General features: G+C 41.8%; 1 protein-coding gene across 2 annotated transcripts in view; it reads left to right on the top strand.

Moving 5' to 3' along the window:
- GXYLT2 (glucoside xylosyltransferase 2) overlaps positions 1-20,669 on the top strand; it is a 155,828-nt gene that overhangs the window by 112,342 nt on the left and 22,817 nt on the right. For both annotated transcript variants that reach the window (XM_080671933.1, XM_080671934.1), the window contains one exon: positions 18,287-18,459. In XM_080671933.1, the coding sequence (XP_080528059.1) occupies positions 18,287-18,459 (173 nt within the window). The remainder of the gene's footprint in view (positions 1-18,286; positions 18,460-20,669) is intronic.

Here is a 20,669-nt window from a genome sequence, read left to right as displayed (position 1 = left end):
ACCATTGCCCCCCCCACCCCACTCCCATACATGCCCTCACCCCCCAATGTTTTGCATCCGTTGGTTAGTCTTATATACATGCATATAAGTCCTTCAGTTGATCTCTTATTTCCCCCACCTCTCCCTAACCTTACCACTGTAATTTGACAGTCTGTTTGATGCTTTACTGCCTCTGTAACTATCTTTTTGTTCATCAGTTTATAATGTTTTTCATTATCCCCAAATGAGTGGGATCATGTGGTATTTTTCTTTCATTGACTGGCTTATTTCACTTAGCATAATGTTCTCTAATTCCATCCAAGTGCCTACAAATGGTAGTAATTCCTTCTTTTTTACGGCAGCATAGTATTCCATTGTGTAGATGTACCATAGTTTTCTGATCCAGTCATCTGCTGATGGGCACCTAGGCTGTTTCCAAATCTTAGCTATTGTAAATTGTGCTGCTATGAACATAGGGGTGCATATATCCTTTCTGATTGGTGTTTCTGGTTTCTTAGGATATATTCCTAGGAGTGGGATTACTGGGTCAAATGGGAGTTCTATTTTCAGTTTTTTGAGGAAACTCCATACTGTTCTCCACAGTGGCTGCACCAGTCTGCATTCCCACCAGCAGTGCACGAGGGTTCCTTTTTCTCCGCATCCTCGCCAACACTTGTCGTTTGTTGATTTGTTGATGATAGCCATTCTGACAGGTGTGAAATGGTATCGCATTGTCGTTTTGATTTGCATCTCTCGGATAATTAGTGACTTTGAGCATGTTTTCATGTGTCTCTTGGCCTTCCTTCTGTCTTCTTTCGAAAAGCTTCTATTTAGGTCCGTTGCCCATTTTTTTATTGGATCATTTATCTTCCTTTTATTAAGTTGTATAAGCTGCCTGTAGATGTTGGAAATTAAACCTTTATCAGTGATACCATTTGCAAATATGTTCTCCCATACAGTGGGGTTTCTTGTTGTTTTGTTGATGGTTTCTTTTGCTGTGCAAAAGCTTTTTATTTTGATGTAGTCCCATTTGTTTATTTTGTTGCCCATTTTTTTATTGGATCATTTATCTTCCTTTTATTAAGTTGTATAAGCTGCCTGTAGATGTTGGAGATTAAACCTTTATCAGTGATAACATTTGCAAATATGTTCTCCCATACAGTGGGGTTTCTTGTTGTTTTGTTGATGGTTTCTTTTGCTATGCAAAAGCTTTTTATTTTGATGTAGTCCCATTTGTTTATTTTCTCTTTGGCTTCCATTGCCCTAGGGGCAGTATCACTGAAAAAGTTCTTTTGGCATATGTCTGAGATTTTGCTGCCTGTGGATTCCTCCAGTATTTTTATGGTTTCCCGTCTTATATTTAAGTCCTGTACCCATTTTGAGTTTATTTTTGTGTATGGTGTAAGTTGGTGATCTAGTTTCATTTTTTTGCATGTATCTGTCCAATTTTCCCAACACCATTTATTAAAGAGACTGTCTTGACGCCATTGTATGCTCATGCCTCCTTTGTCAAATATTAAATGCGCATATTGGTTTGGGTCGATATCTGGATTCTCTATTCTGTTCCATTGATCTATATGTCTGTTCTTGTGCCAGTACCAGGCTGTTTTGAGGACAGTGGCTTTGTAATACAGCTTGAAATCTGGTATTGAGATCCCTCCTACTTTATTCTTCTTTCTCAGGATTGCTGTGGCTATTCGGGGTCTTTTTTTGTTCCAGATGAATTTTTGGAGAGTTCTTTCTAGGTCTGTGAAATACGCCGTTGGTATTTTAATGGGGAGTGCATTGAATCTATAGATTGCTTTGGGTAGTATGGACATTTTAATGATGTTGATTCTACCAATCCATGAACATGGTATGTTCTTCCATCTGTTTACATCTTCCTCTATCTCTTTTTTCAGTGTCCTGTAGTTTTCCGCATATAGGTCTTTTACCTCCTTGGTTAGGTTTATTCCTAAGTATCTTAATTTTTTTGGTGCGATGGAAAATGGGATTGCTTTTTTAGTCTCTCTTTCTGTAAGTTCACTGTTGGTGTATAGAAATGCCATAGATTTCTTGGTGTTAATTTTGTATCCTGCTACATTGCCGAATTCATTTATTAAGTCTGTTAGTTTTTTGATGGAATCTTTCGGGTTTTTTATGTACAATATCATGTCATCTGCAAATAAGGACAGCTTTACTTCTTCTTTTCCAATTTGGATGCCTTTTATTTCTTCTTCTTGTCTAATTGCAGTGGCTAATACTTCCAGTACTATGTCAAACAGGAGTGGTGAGAGTGGGCATCCCTGTCTTGTTCCTGTTCTTAGGGGAAATGGTTTTAGTTTTTGCCCATTGAGTATGATGTTAGCTGTGGGTTTATCATATATAGCTTTTATGATGTTGAGGTATGATCCTTCTATTCCCACCTTGTTGAGAGTTTTTATCAAGAAAGGGTGTTGGATTTTGTCAAATGCTTTTTCTGCATCAATTGATATGACTATGTGATTTTTATCTCTCAATTTGTTTATGTGATGTATCACATTTATTGATTTGCGGATATTGAACCATCCTTGCATTCCTGGGATAAACCCTACTTGGTCATGGTGTATGATCTTTCTGATGTACTGCTGGATCCTATTTGCTAGAATTTTGTTGAGGATTTTGGCATCTACATTCATGAGGGATATTGGCCTGGAATTCTCCTTCATTGTGTTGTCTTTATCTGGTTTTGGTATTAGGGTGATGCTGGCTTCATAGAAGGAGCTTGGAAGTGTTCCTTCCTCTTGAATTTTTTGGAATAGTCTGAGGAGGATAGGTTTTAGTTCTTCCTTGAATGTTTGGTAGAACTCTCCTGTGAAGCCGTCTGGCCCCGGGCTTTTTTTTTTTTTTTTTTTTTAATATATTTTATTGATTTTTTACAGAGAGGAAGGAAGAGGGATAGAGAGTTAGAAACATCGATGAGAGAGAAACATCGATCAGCTGCCTCCTGCACACCTCCCACTGGGGATGTGCCCGCAACCAAGTTACGTGCCCTTGACCGGAATCGAACCTGGGACCCTTCAGTCCGCAGGCTGACGCTCTATCCACTGAGCCAAACCGGTTTTGGCATGGCCCCGGGCTTTTGTTTGCCGGAAGCTCTTTGATGACTGCTTCAATTTCTTCCATAGTTACTGGCATGTTGAGCTGTTTAGATTCTTCCTGATTGAGTTTTGGAAGGTTATATTTTTCTAGGAATATGTCCATTTCCTCCAGGTTGTCCAGTTTGTTGGAATAGAGTTGTTCGTAGTATTTTTTAACAATCCTTTGTATTTCGGCGTGATCTGTTGTTATTACACCTCTTTCATTTCTGATCTTGTTTATTTGGGTCCTCTCTCTTTGCTTCTTGGTGAGCCTGGCTAGAGGTTCATCAATCTTGTTTATCCTTTCAAAGAACCAGCTCTTGGTTTTGTTGATCTTTTGTATTGTTTCTTTGGTCTCTATGTCGTTTATCTGTGCTCTGATCTTTATTATTTCCTTCCTTCTGCTTACCCTGGGCTTTTCTTGTTGCTCTTTTTCTAACTCTTTGAGTTGTTGGGTTAGGTAATTTATTACCCCTGTTTCTTGTTTTTTGCAGTAGGCTTGTAGAGCTATGAACTTCCCTCTCAAGACTGCTTTCGCTGTGTCCCATAGATTTTGGATTGTAGTGTTTTCATTGTCATTTGTTGCCATGATGTTTTTTATTTCTTCTTTGATCTCTCTGGTAACCCAGTCATGGTTTAATAGCATGCTGTTTAGTCTCCACGTGTTTGATTTCTTTGGGTTGTTTTTATTGTAGTTGATTTCCAGTTTTATGCCACTGTGGTCTGAGAAGATGCTTGATATGATTTCTATCTTCTTGAATTTGAAGAGACTTTGCCTATGTCCCAACATATGGTCTATCTTTGAAAATGACCCATGTGCACTTGAGAAGAATGTATATTCTGTGGCTTTGGGGTGAAATGTTCTGAAGATGTCAATTAATTCCATCTGGTCTAGTGAGTCATTTAGGATTGATGTTTCTTTGCTGATGTTTTGTTTAGAGGATTTGTCCAATGGTGATAGTGGGGTATTAAAGTCTCCTACTATGATTGTATTGCTGTCAATCTCTCCCTTGATATCCTCCAGGAGTTTTTTTTATGTATTTGGGTGCTCCTGTATTGGGTGCATATATGTTTACCAGAGTTATTTCTTCTTGTTGGATTGCTCCCTTTAGTATTATGAAATGGCCTTCCTTATCTCTTGTTATGTCCTTCAGTTTGAGATCTAATTTGTCAGAAATAAGTATTGCTACCCCAGCTTTTTTTTCAGTTCCATTTGCCTGGAAAACCTTTTTCCATCCCTTCACCCTCAGTCTGTGTGCGTCTTTTTTTCTGAGGTGGGTTTCTTGTAGACAGCAGATATATGGGTCGTGTTTTCTTATCCAATCCGTTACCCTATGTCTTTTGATTGGGGCATTTAATCCGTTTACATTTAAAGTTATTATTGATAGGTACTTATTTGTCGCCATTCCTATTCTTTACACCTGTGTTCCTTCTTCGCTTCCTATATATATATTTTTTTTACAGTAGACCCTTTAGCATTTCTTGCATTGCTGGTTTGGTGGTAATAAATTCCCTTAGTCCTTTTTTGTCTGTGAAGCTCCTGATTTCACCTTCAATTTTGATTGATAGCCTTGCTGGGTACAGTATTCTTGGATTCAGACCCTTCCTTTGCATGACTTTGTATATTTCATTCCATTCCCTTCTGGCCTGATGAGTTTCTGTTGAGAAATCAGTTGCTAGTCTGATGGGAGTTCCTTTGTATGTAACTTTCTGTCTCTCTCTTGCCGCTTTTAAGATTCTTACTTTGTCGTTGGTGTTTGCCACTTTAATTATAATGTGCCTTGGCGTCGGTCTTTTGGGGTTCATTTTGCTTGGGACTCTGTGAGCTTCTTGGATTTGTGTGGGTTTTTTCTTCTCTATATCAGGGAAATTTTCTGTCATTATTTCTTCAAAGAGGTTTTCTATTCCTTGCTCAGCTTCCTTTCCTTCTGGAACCCCTATTATGCGGATGTTGTTTTGTTTCGTGTTGTCCCAAAGTTCCCTTAGGCTCTCCTCCTGCCTTTTAATTTTTTTTTCTAGAAGTTGCTCTACTTGGGTATTTTTTTCCATCTTGTCTTCTAGCTCACTGATGCGGTCCTCTGCTTCTTCTAGTCTACTCTTGATGCTTTCTATTGAGTTCTTTACAGCAGCGATGTCATTTTTCATTTCTTCTTGGTTCTTCTTCATTTCCTCTTGGTTCTTGCTCATATTGTCGAATTTGTCTTCCATTCTTTTCAGCCACCTTATGACCATTTCTCTGAATTCTTTTTCTGGAAGGTTGCTTGCCTCCATTTCGTTTACTTCCTTTTCTGGTGATGCCTGCTTTTCTTTCATATGCGGGCTGTGTCTTTGTCTCCCCATGGTCTCTCTTCTCTGGGTGTCTGGTTATGTAGTTCTCTCTCTCCTGCGTTGATTTAAAGGCACAAAATACAGCACTACCAGGTACAACACAGAAGGCACTTGAACAGAAATGTATTCACGCTATTAATAACCTCCAATAAAGGTGACCACCAGAGAAAGGCAAATTAGGGGATAGGAGAGTAAGAAGAAGAGGAAAAAGAAAGAAAGAAGAAGGAAAAAAAAAGGAGTGTCAAAATGAAATTGTGAAAAGGGAAAAAAAGAAGATAAAAAAAAATAAGAGAGACAAGGAACAGACTAAGAGAGAAAGGGAAACAGACTATATATATTGGGGATAAAACTCCAATAGAGCAATCACTTATCCCAGCAAATGCCCGCAACAAGTACCTGGGGATTAATACAAACTACAACACCAACTAATATTGAGTGAGGCAAGGGAAGACAGAGGCACTAAACAAACAAACAAACAAAAAAAAAAAAACAAAAGAAGAATAAGCAAAACAATCAACCAAAAAAGCATAAAAATTTGATATAATCTACATTCAAGCGAACAACAACAAAAGGACAGAGAGAAAAACAATTTTTTGGATAGTTAAGACAGCGAAGAGAGAGGTGTGTATGGACTTGGAGCAGGGGATTGGAGATTAGATATATAAGTAGGGTGAAATTTTAACGGGGGTAAACAGAAAGAATAGGGAAAATCTAAAGCAGGAAAGGGGTAAGATAAACAGGACACCGAAAAGGGAAAAGTGAGGAAGAGAGTGATGGCATAAAGGTAGAGTTGAGATAGAGTAAAATGATGCTAAAGGAAATATAAAAATAGAATGTAGAACATTAATCCCAAAACAAAATGAAGAGAAAATAAAATGACACTTAAAAAAAAAAAAAGATAAAATAGCAGTAGTAATAATACGGATTGAAAATAAAAAAGTAATAATTAAAAAGGTAAAATCAAGTGAGGAAAAAAGAAAAAAAAATTAGTTTCTTGAGTAAAAGATGCAAAAAATGAAAATAAAAAAATAAAAAATAAAAATAAAATGTGGAGTAGTGAAGGTCATTCACTTCCTCTGTTGTTCTGTTTGGCACGCCTGTTTCTCAATCCGGACAGTATTGCAGTTCCCTGCGTTCCACTGCTCTTCAATGATGTAAGCCAGTCCTGATTTTAAGCAGGTGGTGTGTCTTAATTCGTATTCCTTTATTTTTGATTACACAAGAGTCAATTTGTGATTCAGCCCCTGGGTGGCAGTGTTTCTGGATTGACTTCCGGGTTTATCTATGGCCTCTCTAGGGAGTGTTAGAGCCCTCCTTCCCTGTGGCACTCACCACCGGTCTGTGGGAGTGGGCTGCCTCAGAGCTGGCTCTCCGATGGTCACTCCCCGCTCCGATCCCCAGGTTCCAGAAAAACAACTTTCCCCTGCAGTCTCCCAGGGTGTCCCCAACTGGGTGAACATATGAATTGGGCTTAGTAATCAGAAGCAAGAATTTCAAGAGGAAAAAGCCCAAGTGTGCGCACTCCGTGGCTGCGCGTAAGTCTAGCACACCCCTGAAATTCTTAGGGTGTCCCTGCACGTCAGATCAAAATGGGTTGCTGTTTAGAGAGCCCTCCTGCCAGCAGCTCTGAGGACCCCCTTCCACATTCACAGACCACGCCAGCCCCAACAGCCACAGATTTTTCTAGGCACAGACTTCCCTGGTCCTCCAGCTCCCGCAAAACGCGCGTTCCTCTCTCGCGCCGCCGGGACCAGAGACCTCACCTTATCCCAGGCGAAATCTGACCTTTCCGTGGTGGAGTGTAGAGCTCCTCTGAACCCGTGTGTTTGCGCCAATTGGGGAGCGTTGTTCCGGGACTCGCAGCTGTTCCGTGGGTGCCGCAGCTGTGGATTCTCAGGCTTCCGATAAGCTCCACTTTCCGGTTCCAGATGGCGGCGACTCCGCGTCCAAGCCCGCAGCTCTGGGAGGGGACCCAGCCGCAGTGGGAGCTGCCAGGTCAGGGGAACCCCGTCCAGCAGTCTCCCACCTTCCTCTGGAGTTCAGCCGTCCCCCAACTCGCCAACAAACACTCCCAGTGCGACCCTCAGCTGCTCCCCCTCTCTGCTCCGGGACAAGGCTCGGAACATGTCCGTCTATTCCGCCGCCATCTTTCCAGTCCAAGAATTCTTGGCAGCTGCTGGAAAGTTCCTGCAATCCCTGCCACAGGTTCAGCCTGCCACAAGTAGCTGGGGTCCCCAAAGTGGGATGTGTCCCATCTTTAAACAAATGAAACCAATCTATAAAGAGAAACAAAACATCAACTGAGACACTCTATGTACAATATTTACAGGCACACACAACCCACAGACAAGAGCTACACACCATGCTCCTTGTCTGTCCAGCCACAGACACCACGGAATGCCCTGCATAAAAAAACCACCAAAGCAGAGCAATGTCTCTTGTTCCTGGTTCAGAGACTGTCCCCCAAGAATCTCAGCATTCTCCCCAATGAACTATCTGAGGGAATGTCTTCTTTAGGCTTAGAATTTTTGTTTCCCATCCTCAGCAAGTCCCTGTGACTATTCTGTGCACTCAAACCCCCCCCCCCCACTGGAGATTTTTGTACACCCTGAGATCTGCTTCATCTGACTCTAGCCATTTCCCTCAAGGGAGAACAGAACCGCAGATTAGGACTCCATGCTCACTTCATGTCCAGGACAAGTCTCAGTCACATACACTTGATCTCTGAGGACACCCAACCACCAAAGTAGTGCTTATAGTCCAATTTTTCCTACCTTGTCCCATGCACGAGGTTGCCTGGTTGCTGTGGGTGCCTGTCTTTTGTCCCCAATGTCAGTTTTTCCATCTCCTGGAAAGAAAACAAAAAACAAAACAGTCTCGGGCCTATCTATGGCCTCCAAGAAGAGACAGGGTCCCAGGCAAAGAGTGGCCACCCAAAATCGGGTGGAACTCGTCTCCCCATCAACTGGGGCCCCGCTCTCCATGGGCAAAGAAATCCCAGCCACACCCCCAAATTGTGTGAAATGCTCACCTGTCCAAATTCAAACAATGGACTTGGAAAGAGAAGTATGGCAAAAATGAGACTTTTAATATGATCTTGCAAGAGCAGGTGTCCCTCCGGCTGTACAGGCACAAACAGAGCAGCAATCACAGGCTATTTATCTGGAGTGTGAGAGACCCTTCTACGGTTCCTCACTGGCTGGTAGTTTCCTCATACGTTGCCTAGGTATTATTGTCTCCCATTGGGCCATTTCAAAAAATGGAAAAATGGGCCCAGGCCTTTTCTAGTTGTCTCCACCATCCCCTGTCTAATTGAGGTGGTACATGGTGTTTCATCCTGGGCGCCTCTGGGGTTTCCACCATGATGCTAGCCCACGTCCACAGTTCTTTGTTCTTATATCCTCTTCCCTCCTCCCTGCATTCTGTTTGTCCTGGGGAAACTCAGTAACCATTTCCATTAAAAGTTGACTTTGCTGGAGATGGATCACAGAGGCCTATTTTCTACAATATGCCAATGGGGTTGTAGAGGGAAGGCAGGCTCTACTAGGAACTGCTCCCAGATCCCTGATAATCCTTCAGATGTTTTCTTGATTTTTAGGAACAAGCAGGCTTGTCATTCAAACTATTAACATAAGAAACATTCAGCCCAGCCGGCATGGCTCAGTTGTTGAGCATCAACCTATGAACCAGGAGGTCATGGTTTGATTCCCGGTCAGGGCACATGCCTGGGTTGCTGGCTCAATCCCCAGCTGATTAATGATTCTCTCTTATCATTGATTCATTGATGTTTCTGTCTCCCTCTCCCTTCCTCATATATATATATATATATATATATATATATATATATATATATATATGAAACATTCAAAGATAGAAAGAATTTTTGTGAGTTTATTTGAACCAAACTGATGACAATTGCCGGGAAGCAGAATCTCAACATATTGAGATAATGCTCTGGAGAATGGTGGTTTTTCATCTACTTTTATAAATTACAATCAAAAGAGGAGATGTAAGTGGGTCATATGAAATCCATTGGAGATGGATTAGGGAGGCGGGAGAAAGCAAAACAGGGAAACCTCTGTGATTGGATAAAAAGTAAAATGATAGAGGCAAGATGGTGACTGGCAAGAAGGTAGGGAGAGAGAAGAGTGTGAGAGAGTGAGGGAGCAATAGAGGAGTGTGTGGACGTGTGTGTGTGTGTGTGTGTGTGTGTGTGTGTGTGTGTGAGTGAAATGGGGATAGTTAGATCTTGCACGTCTTCCAAGGGGCTGCCAACCAGGCAGTCTTAGACAGCAAAACCCTTCTGCCACCGTGGACACTCCGCGGGTGGCCAGCTCGGGCACAGAGACCACGCCATCTTGAAGAACAGAACTGCTTGAGACTAGGATCCTAGCCTTGCCACTACCCAATCTGGTCTCAGACCCAAACCGGGACCCTACAGCCACTTGGGTAAAAGACCTGTGACCACAGCTGCAGATCCATGGACACCAAGACCCCAGGCACCCTAGCTGCAGATTTCTGTGAGTCACAGAGCCAATATCCCTCCCCGCCGGCCCCTCGGCAGTGGCATAGGAACTGCCAGACCCTCTCTGCTCAAACAGGCCTCCTGCCCACACACAGCAGCAGTGGCTCTACCTGAATTTGAGCCTGGGTGTGCAGACATGGGAAGTTTGTTTCCCATGGCCAGACCCCGCGCCCACGCAGGGAGGATGCACTAAATTTGAGCCTGAGAGCACAAACTCGGGGAGTTTGTTTCCCATGATCAGACCCCACACCCACACAAGAAAGCTGCGCTGAATTTGAGCCTGGGTACATGGACATGGGGAGTTTGTTTCCTGCAGTGCACACCTGTGGAACCAGACCCCATGCCCACACAGGACAGCAGAGCCACCTGACATTGATTCAGAGCAAGCGCACATGGAAGGCTGTTTTCCACAGGGCAGGAATGGATCTCCTGCCAACACAGTGCGACTGTGCAACCCGGTCCCCCAAGTAGACAGGGGACCCTGATTCCCTGCGCGAAAGGTTCTGTTTCTCCTCACGCGTGCCTGGGATCCCTGATTCCCAGTGCATTCACACTAAGAGCCAGTGACTCCAATTCTTGGCAAAGGTGCACATAGGGACTCTGATTTTCGGCATGAGGCCGCCCCAAGCAACAGAGACTCTGATACTTGATTCATGGCATGGGTACAGGGGGTCTCTGACTCTTGACATGTGCTAGGGGACTCTGATTTTCAGCACACACCAGCAGGGTCTCTGTTTCAGTGCGGTGCAGGTGGGGACCCTGATTCTAGGTGTGCACACAAGGCCACACTAAGTGCGCCTGTGACTCTGATTCTAGGCCAGCGTGGCTCCCAAGAACCCATGGCAACCACACGTCTTGGGGTCAGAACTCTTCAGTGACACTCGGGGGGTGCGAAGCTTCCACTGCACACGGCCCAGACCCCAGCAATTCGACATTTGAGCCTTCTGGTGATAGTTAGAATGGGGCAACAACAAAACAATCCCCAGAGGAAAGAAAATGAGGAATCATGAAGAAAGGAAATAATTGAAAAGTAAGCATCCAAGATGACAGAAAAAGAATTCAGAGTAATGGTTGTACAGTTCATACACCGAATGGACGAGAAAATCAACAACCTATGCAAAAACAATAAAAAACACCATGGAAGGTTTCAACAGTAGACTAGAAGAAGCAGAGGACCAAATTAGTGAGTTAGAAGATAAGGTAGAGAAACAAGCCCAATCTGAACAGCAACTGGAGAAAAAAATTAAAAAGCAGGAGGAGAGCCTAAGGGAGCTTTGGGACAACACAAAATGAAGTAACATATGTATAATAGGGCTGCCAGAAGGACAAGAAGACCAGCAAGGTTTAGAGAATCTATGTGAAGAAATAATGACAGAAAACTTCCCTGATATGGGGAAGTAAAAAGTTACAAAAGTACAGAGTCCCAAGCAAGATGAATCCCAAAAGAGCCACACCAAGAAATGTCATAATTACAATGGCAAATGTTAACAACAAAGAGAGAATCTTAAAGGCGGCAAGAGAGAGACAGAGAGTTACCTACAAAGGATCCCCCATCAGACTATCAAATAATTTCTCAACAGAAACACATCAAGCGAGAAGAGAATGGAAGGAGGTATACAAAGTGATGCAAAGCAAAGGACTGAATGCAAGAACACTATATCCAGCAAAACTATCAATAAAAATTGAGGGGGAAATCAGAAGCTTTGCAGACAAAAAAAAAAAAAAAGACTAAGGGAGTTTATCACTACCAAGCTAGTAATGCAAGAAATGCTAAAGGGAATTCTGTAAAAAGAAAAAATAGAAAGGGGGGAAGGAACACAGGCATAAAGTACAGAAATGGCTACAAACAAGTCCCTATCAATACTAACATTAAATGTAAATAGATTAAATGTTCCAATCAAAGACATCGAGTGACTGACTGGATAAGAAAACATGACCCATATATATGATGTGTACAGGAGAACCACCACAGAACAAGGGACTCACACAGACTAAAAGTGAAGGGATGGAAAAATATGTATCAGGCAAATGGAAATGGAAAAAAAAAAAAGCTGGGGTAGCAATACTTATATCTGACAAAACAGACAAAGTGAAGACCATAATAAGAGACAAGGAAGGCCACTTCATAATTCTAAAGGGATCGATAAAAGAAAAGAATATAATTCTGGTAAACATTTATGCACCCAATACAGGAGCACCCAAATACATAAAAAAACTTCTGGAAGATATCAGGGAAGAGATTGACAGCAACACAATCATAGTAGGAGACTTTAATACCCCATTAACATCACTGAATAAATCCTCTAGACAAAAAATTAGCAAAGAAACTTCAATCCTAAATGACTCACTAAATCAGATGGACTTAATTGACATCTACAGAACATTTCACCCCAAAACTACAGAATATGCATTCTTCTGAAGTACACATAGGACACTTTAAAAGATAGACCACATATTGGGACACGGGCAAAGTCTCTCCAAATTCAAGAGGATTAAAATAATATCAAGCATCTTCTCAGATCACAATGGCATAAAATTAGAAATCAACTACAGTAAAAAAAATCATAAAAATTTAAACACTTGGAGGCTGAATAGCATACTATTAAACAATGAGTGGGTTACCAAAGAGGTCAAAGAAGAAATAAAACACATCCTGGAAACAAACGACAATGAAAACAGAACAATCCAAAATCTTTGGGACACAGTGAAAGCAATCCTGAGAGGGAAGTTCATAGCATTACAGGCCTACCTCAAAAAAAACTAGAAAAACTGGTAATAAACCATCTAACTCTGCAACTTGAAGAATTAGAAAGAAAGCAACAAGAAAAGCCCAGAGTAAGCAGAAGGAAGGAAATAATAAAGATCAGTGTGGAAATAAATGACATAGAGACCAAATATATATATATATATGTGTGTGTGTGTGTGTGTGTGTGTGTGTGTGTGTGTGTGTGTATGATCAATGAAACCAAGAGCTGGTTCTTTGAAAGGATAAACAAGATTAATGAACCTCTAGCCAGGCTCACCAAGAAGAAAAGAGAGAGCACCCAAATAAACAAAATCAGAAATGAAAGAGGTGAAATAACAACAGACCCCACAGAAATATGAAGAATCATAAAAAAAATACTATGAGCAACTCTACTCCAACAAACTGGTCAACCTAGAAGAAATGGACATGTTCCTGGAAAAATGCAACCTTACAAATCTCAGCCAGAAGGAATAAAAATTTTTGAATAGGCCGATAACTATGGAGGAAATTGAAACAGTAATCAAAAATCTTCCAACAAACAAAAGCCCAGGACCAGACGGCTTCACAGGGGAGTTTTATAAACACTCAAAGAAACAGAACCTATCTTCCTCAGACTACTCCAAAAAATTCAAGAGGAAGGAGCACTTCCAAGCTCTTTCTACGAAGTCAGCATTACCCTAATCCCAAACCAGATAAAGACAATACAAAGAGAGAGAATTACAGGCCAATATCCCTCATGAACATAGACACCAAAATCCTCAACAAAATTCTAGCAAATCGAATCCAGCAGTACATTAGAAAGATCATACACCATGACCAAGTGGTATTTATTCTAGTGATGCAAGGATGGTACAATATCTGCAAATCAATAAATGTGATACATCACATAAACAAACTGAGACATAAAAACCATATAATCATATCGATTGATGAAGAAAAAACATTTGACAAAATCCAACACCCTTTTCTGATAAAAACCCTTAGCAAGGTGGGAATAGAAGGATCATACCTCAACATAATAAAAGCTATATATGACAACCCACAGCGAACATCATACTCAACGGGCAAAAACTAAAACCATTTCCACTAAGAACAGGAACGAGACAGGGATGCCCACTCTCATCACTCCTGTTCAACATAGTACTGGAAGTACTAGCAATAGTGATCAGACAAGAAGAAGAAATAAAAGGCATCCAAATTGGAAAAGAAGAAGTAAAACTGTCCTTATTCGCAAATGACATGATATTGTACATAGAAAACCCCAAAGACTCCATCAAAAAACTAGTAGACTTAATAAATGAATTCAGCAATGTAACAGGATACAAAATAAACACCCAGAAGTCTATTGCTTTTCTATACACCAATAATGAACTCACAGAAAGAGAAGTTTAAAAAGGAATCCCATTTACCATTGCAACAACAACAAAAATTAAGATACCTAGGAATAAACTTAACCAAGGAGATAAAGGACCTGTACTCAGAAAATTTCAGAATGCTGAAAAAAGAGATAGAGGGAGACATGAACAAATGAAAGAATATACCATGTACATGGATTGGTAGAATCAACATCATTAAAATGTCCATACTACCCAAAGCAATCTATAAATTCAATGCAATCCCCATTAAAATACCAACAGCATACTTCAAAGACCCAGAACAAATTCTCCAAAAATTCATCTGGAATAAAAAAAAGACCCCGAATAGCTGCAGCAATTTTGAAAAAGAAGAACAATGTTGGAGGGATCACAATACCAGACATCAAGCTATATTACAAAGCCATTGTGCTCAAAGCTGCCTGGTTCTGGCACAAGAACAGACATATAGGCCAGTGGTACAGAACAGAGAACCCAGAAATCGACACAAGCCATTATGTGCAATTAATATTTGACAAAGGAGCCAAGACCATACAATGGAGTCAAGACAGTCTCTTCAATAAGTGGTGTTGGGAAAAACTGGACAGATAATTGCAAAAAATTTATGAAACTAGACCACCAACTTACACCATACACAAAAATAAACTCAAAATGGATAAAGGACTTAAACATAAGATGGGAAACCATAAAAATCTTAGAAGAAGCCATAGGGAGCAAAATAGCAGACATTTGTCATAGCAATATATTTAACGATACAGCTCCTAGGGCAATGGAATCTAAGGAGAAAATAAACAAATGGGACTACATCAAAATAAAAAGTTTCTGTACAGCAAAAGAAACAATCAACAAAACAACAAGAAAGCCCACTGCATGGGAGAACATATTTGCCAATGTTATATCCAATAAGGGTTTAATCTCCAACATTTACAGGAAACTCATACAACTTAACAAAAGGGAGATAACCCAATCAAAAAATGGGCAAATGTCCTAAATAGACACTTTTCGAAAAAGGACATTCAGAAAGCCAAGAGACATATGAAAACATGCTCAAAGTCACTATCTGAGAGATGCAAATCAAAACAACAATGAGGTACCACATCACACCTGTCAGAATGGCTATCATCAACAAATGACAGGTGCTGGAGAGAATGCGGAGAAAAAGGAACCCTCCTTCACAGCTGATGGAAATGCAGACTGGTGCAGCCACTGTGGAAAACAGTATGGCGTTTCCTCAAAAAATTAATAATGCAACTGCCATTTGACCCAGTAATACCACTTCTAGGAATATATCCCAAGAAAACAGAAATACCAGTCAGAAAGGATATATGCACCCCTATGTTCACAGCACAATTTACAATAGCTAAGATTTGGAAACAGCCTAAACGCCCATCAGCAGATGAGTGGATTAGAAAACTGTGGTACATCTACACAATGGAATACTATGCTGCTATAAAAAAGAAAGAGCTGTTACCATTTGCAACAGCTTGGATGGACCTGGAGAGCATTATGCTAAGCAAAATAAGCCAGTCAGTGAAAGAACAATACCACATGATCTCACTCATTTGTGGATAATAAAGAACATTACAAACTGATGAACAAAAATAGATACAGAGACAGAGAAGCATCGAACAGACTGTCAAACGATAGCAGGAAGGCTGGGAAGGGTTGGGGGGCGGGGAGGAGGTAAGAGATCAACCGAAGGACTTGTATGCATGCATATAAGCATAACCAATGGACACAAGACACTGGATGGGGAGTGAGGGCATGTGCCGGGGAGTAGGGGAGCTGGGGGAAGGTCAATTGGGGGGAAAAAAGGAGATGTATGTACTACTATTAGTAATACTTTAAACAATAGAAAAAGAAAGAAAAAAGTAAAATGATAGACACATACTTCTTTTTTCTTAGGTGGTTCAGGATTGGTGACAGTCAACAGTTCACAGATAACAATAACAATGGGGGAAATCTGGGGTCTGTGCCCAGGCACCCTGTTTGCCCTGAGGGTCCAGAAAAAGGGAAGTTACTAGTTACCCTGACATTCCAGGGGTATGCTATCTTAGTTGCAAAATGACAATAGGCTCAGTAAAGATCGAAATGGCTCTTTGTCAGGGAAGATACTAGCCTAGGTATAGCTACCCATTATAAAATGCTTTTTTAAATTAAAATATTTTAATTTAAGACCATCCTTTGTGTTTGCTTTAGGTCTCTGAGTTTTCAAGGCCGCCACACAGGCCTTCCCTGAGCCTGTCAGGTTAGCACGTGGCCCCCTTTCCTCCACAAAGCTGTCCAACCTACTCTCTGGGGTTTTCCAGGCTTGTGCTTGGTCCTCCCCTAACCAATCCATGGCCTGGATATCCTGGGGCTCTGCACCCCATCTAATCTCATTCTTTCCCCAGTTTTCCCAGGCTGGACTCTGCCCCTTTATGCCATCACTCTGGCTCCTACAGTGCACGCCCCAGAGTTCTTCTGTTTCATCTTGTTTCTGCTGAGCACGTGCTCCCTCCTGCTGTGCCATCTTGGCTTTCATTGCACAGGTGCCGAGCAAAGGAATTTCGCTGCTGCTTATCCCTCCACTCTGTGATCCTGACCAATGGCTCGTTTTCTCCAGACATTCTTCCTGCCCAATGAGGTTGTGGTTGTTTCCTGGGGAGCCTGTGAATGCTGCAACTTCCCAGTGGCTCAGGCTTACTGTCTGATTCCGCTCACCAGTAGATTAGGCTTAAAGTCTGATTCCATTTGTTCCCTTCATTTATTAATCCTCACCAGCTACCTACACTGACATAAGTACTAGTACAGTCTGCCATAAGGATGTGTGGTAGCCTCTTCATTCTTCGCTTTCCTGGTAAAGCTTTCTGTAAGGGTTCTCTAAGCAGTGGTTCTTTCCATGAGAAGTGAATGCTATCAAGCCAACCCACTAGCACATCTTTAAACTGCTTTTCTGATAGTGTAATCTATCTGCTCTAATTCTTCTGTGCTCTCACCTGGGCCTTTCTCCTGATCAATAACCCACATTCACAGAGAACTCCGGTCCATATGCCTGTAGCCCTGTCTTTAAAGCCATCAAGCTGAGGGCCAGGAAGCTGGGGAGTTATGGATTTATTGCTAATTGTGTTATCCTATTCACCAAGAGGAAATTTTCTGAGTTCAACAGGATTACAGCAGAGTTTCTTGATTTGGTGCTATTGCGGCTGCAGTGGCTGTCCATTCACTGGGTGATGTTTGGGGTACTCTTGTTCTCTAGTCACCAGAAGGAAGTTTCAGCTTCTCTCGTATATGACAACTAATGTCTCCCTCCAAACATTGCCAACTGGCCCCAGGGGCAGGGTAATTTCGCCCTTGGCTAAGAACCACTGGGTTAGAGAGATAAACACACAGGTGTACATATGTGCGCATGCTCACCCACAGTGTGTATTGTCACCATGGCATAAGAACTTTCTTTTGGCTTTGCTTCTTTCTTTGGATTTTTTCTTCTTTGCTGTTGTTTGTTGGTTTTAATTTTTTAAAATATATTTTTATTGATTTCAGAGAGGAAGGGAGGGGGAAAGAGAGATAGACGCATCAATGATGAGAGAGAACTATTGATCAAGCCCCAAAACTGGGCATTTGCCCTGACCAGAAATCGAATTATGACCTCCTGGTTCATAGGTCAACGCTCAACCACTGAGCCACGTAGCCAGGGCTGTTGGTTGGTTTTTAATCCTAAGAGAAATCTTCGCTTTAATCTTAACTCCCATTTTGGGGGTCTGTCCATGTCACAAAATCTTTCTGAATAGTTGGTTATATCTGGTAACACTATTTACCACTTTGTGCTTAGCACTCTGCTAAGCATTTTACATGAATTTTTTATGTTTAATTATCAAAATAAGAAGGAGGTCCTGTTATTCCCATTTTACAGGTGAAAAAAAATGGAAGCACAGGAATATTAAGTCACTGGACCTAGGTTTCACTGTGTTTGGATGAGAGTTGGGATTCAGACCAATTGTCTGAGCAAGGGCTTGTGTGCCTTCTTATCCCCTGTTCTCCTTTCGGGGGGAGGGACTGACAACATCACTAATGTATACCCTCTTAATTTCTGACCTCAGGATTAACAGATGTGTTGAAATTTGGTCCATGAGTCATAATCACAAACGTACATTTAAATCATCTGCTATGTGCCATTTGTGGAAATGTTGGTTTAATCGTCAGGTTTGCCAAAGAGCCAGCACTGACTGTGGACATGTCTTTCTCTTGTCACCACCAGAGTGTCTCTATGTGTTCCCCTGCCACTGGAACTACCGTCCTGACCACTGCATGTATGGCAGCAACTGCAAAGGGGCGGAGCTTGAAGGGGTGTCTGTTCTGCACGGGAACCGAGGCGTCTACCATGATGATAAGCAGCCGACTTTCAAAGCCCTCTACGAAGCCATACGGGATGTAAGTGTGTTCTTGCTACCACTCAGCAGGCACCAGATTACAGCACGAAGAGTGTGGGTGCTTTAGTCATTCTCTTCTTTGAAGGCCAAATACTTCCCCACAGCATTGAACTATACCAGTTTTCCCCAAGCTAAGAAACTAATACTATACTATACTATACTATACTATACTATACTATACTATACTATACTATACTATACTATACTATACTATACTTGACTATACTTGACTATACTTGACTATACTTGACTATACTTGACTATATTTTATTCGCTCTTTACTTAGTATTTCCAAGTAAGTCACACAGTTTTGTTCCCATAAATTCACTGATGGAGGAAATTTTATATCAGAAAGAGCCACCCTGTGCCATTTGCCATAATAGAGGGTAATGGGGTCAGGGTAAAGATAACACAAGAACAAAATGATATTCATTTCAAACTACTAGTAAGTGTGTTGCCTGGTTGCCAGTTCCACCCTGTTGAGCAATCAGGTGTGGAGGTGGTCAGTTATGACAAGGAGCCGAACTGAAAACAACAGTCCAGTAGTTATGTATGTGCTGCATCAGTGCTCGCAGAGGGCAAGGGAGCCCAGCGCCTCTTGCTCAGAGCTCCGCGCCACCCCCACCAAGTGCTGAGCGAGGGTGAAGGAAACAGCACAAACGCAGGAATCATCTCAACTCCTGCAGCTTTATGGGCCCCAACCCCAGGGAGGCTGGATGAGAAGGAAAGGAGGGAAGAAGGGAAAGGTCACCCCTGTCCTCCCCCACAAGAAGGCCTCCACATGGAGGTGCCTGGGACAGGAGTGCATACATGGATATGAGTTAGGGCATAGGCACTGAGTGTGACTACAGCTCCTTCAAGAAAACTACAGTGCACTGTTTATGCCCCATATCTGGTGTGGGGAGGACAGCTTTTCCCCAGAGGCCTCTCAAGAAGCCTGGAAATCGCCTATGGTTGAGTCAGAGAGATCACACACAGGGTTTTGCCTGGAACTGCACTCCTCAAGGCCTGAGGCCCCCCCCTCTTACTACCTTGAAGAGATTGGTTAGCAAATGTTGAGGAGGACTTAAAGATCTATGTGAATTATCTTTTGAAATAAGTGGCATGATTGAAATAACCGTACTTTGAGGTCCACCACCTGAAATCACGTGAAGTACTGCCTGCTAGCACAGTAGACTCCCATATCCGTGGGGAGCACGCTACAAGACCTAAGTGGATGCCTGGAACTGCGGGTAGTGCGGAGCCCTGTGTATACTATGTTTTTTCCTTTACAGCACTCCCCCCTTCTTTGAGGATTTGCTTTCCATGGTTGCACTGACTGGCAATCAACAACAACCTTAAAATATTAAATGGAAAATTCCAGAAATAAATAATTTAAAGTTTTAAATTGCACACTTCCCTAAGTAATGTGATGACATCATAATGCCACCACTCTTAAGTCATTTAGTAGCTATCTTAGTTATTAGAGTACATTGTTAAAATGGATCTATTTTACTACTAGTTATTGTTAATTTCTTATTGTGCCTAATATATAAATGAAAATGTTTTATTGTTGACAGTATTACAGATGCCCTTCGTTGCCCCCCCACTTTGACCTCCTCCACCCAGCTACTACCCCACTCCAGGCCTTCACCACACTATTGTCTGCGCCCATGAGCTACGCATATATGCGTACAAGTTCTCTTCCTGTCCCCCCCATACCCTTCCACTCTGGCATCTCAGTGTGTTCATGCATCCATGCCTCTGGACCTATTTTGTTCGTCAGTTTATTTTGTTCATTAGATTCCATAAAAAAGTGTGATCATGTGATGCTTGTCTTTCTCTGACTGGCTTATTTTGCTTAGCATTATTACTCTCCCGGTCCATCCATACTGACTCAAAGGGTAAGAGATCCTTCTTTTTTTTTTTTTTTTTTTTTTTTTACAGCCACATAGTATTCCATGGTATAAATGAACCACAACCCTTTTAGCCACTCATCTACTGATGGGCACTTGGGCTGTTTCCAGATCTTAGCTATTATAAATTGTGCTGCTATGAACATAGAGGTGCATACATTCTTTCTGATTGGTGTTTTGGGATTCTTAGGATATAGTCCTAGAAGTGGGATTGCTGGGTCAAATGGCAGTTCCATATTTAATTTTTTGATGAACTTCCACACTGTTTTCTATAATGGCTGCAGCAGTCTGCATTCCCACCAGCAATGTATTAGGG

The sequence above is a fragment of the Plecotus auritus genome (assembly GCF_963455305.1).
Source record: "Plecotus auritus genome assembly, chromosome: 6".
Taxonomy (NCBI): domain Eukaryota; kingdom Metazoa; phylum Chordata; class Mammalia; order Chiroptera; family Vespertilionidae; genus Plecotus; species Plecotus auritus.
The sequence above is the reverse complement of the archived record's forward strand: the minus strand, read 5'-3'. Positions and strand labels throughout refer to the sequence as shown.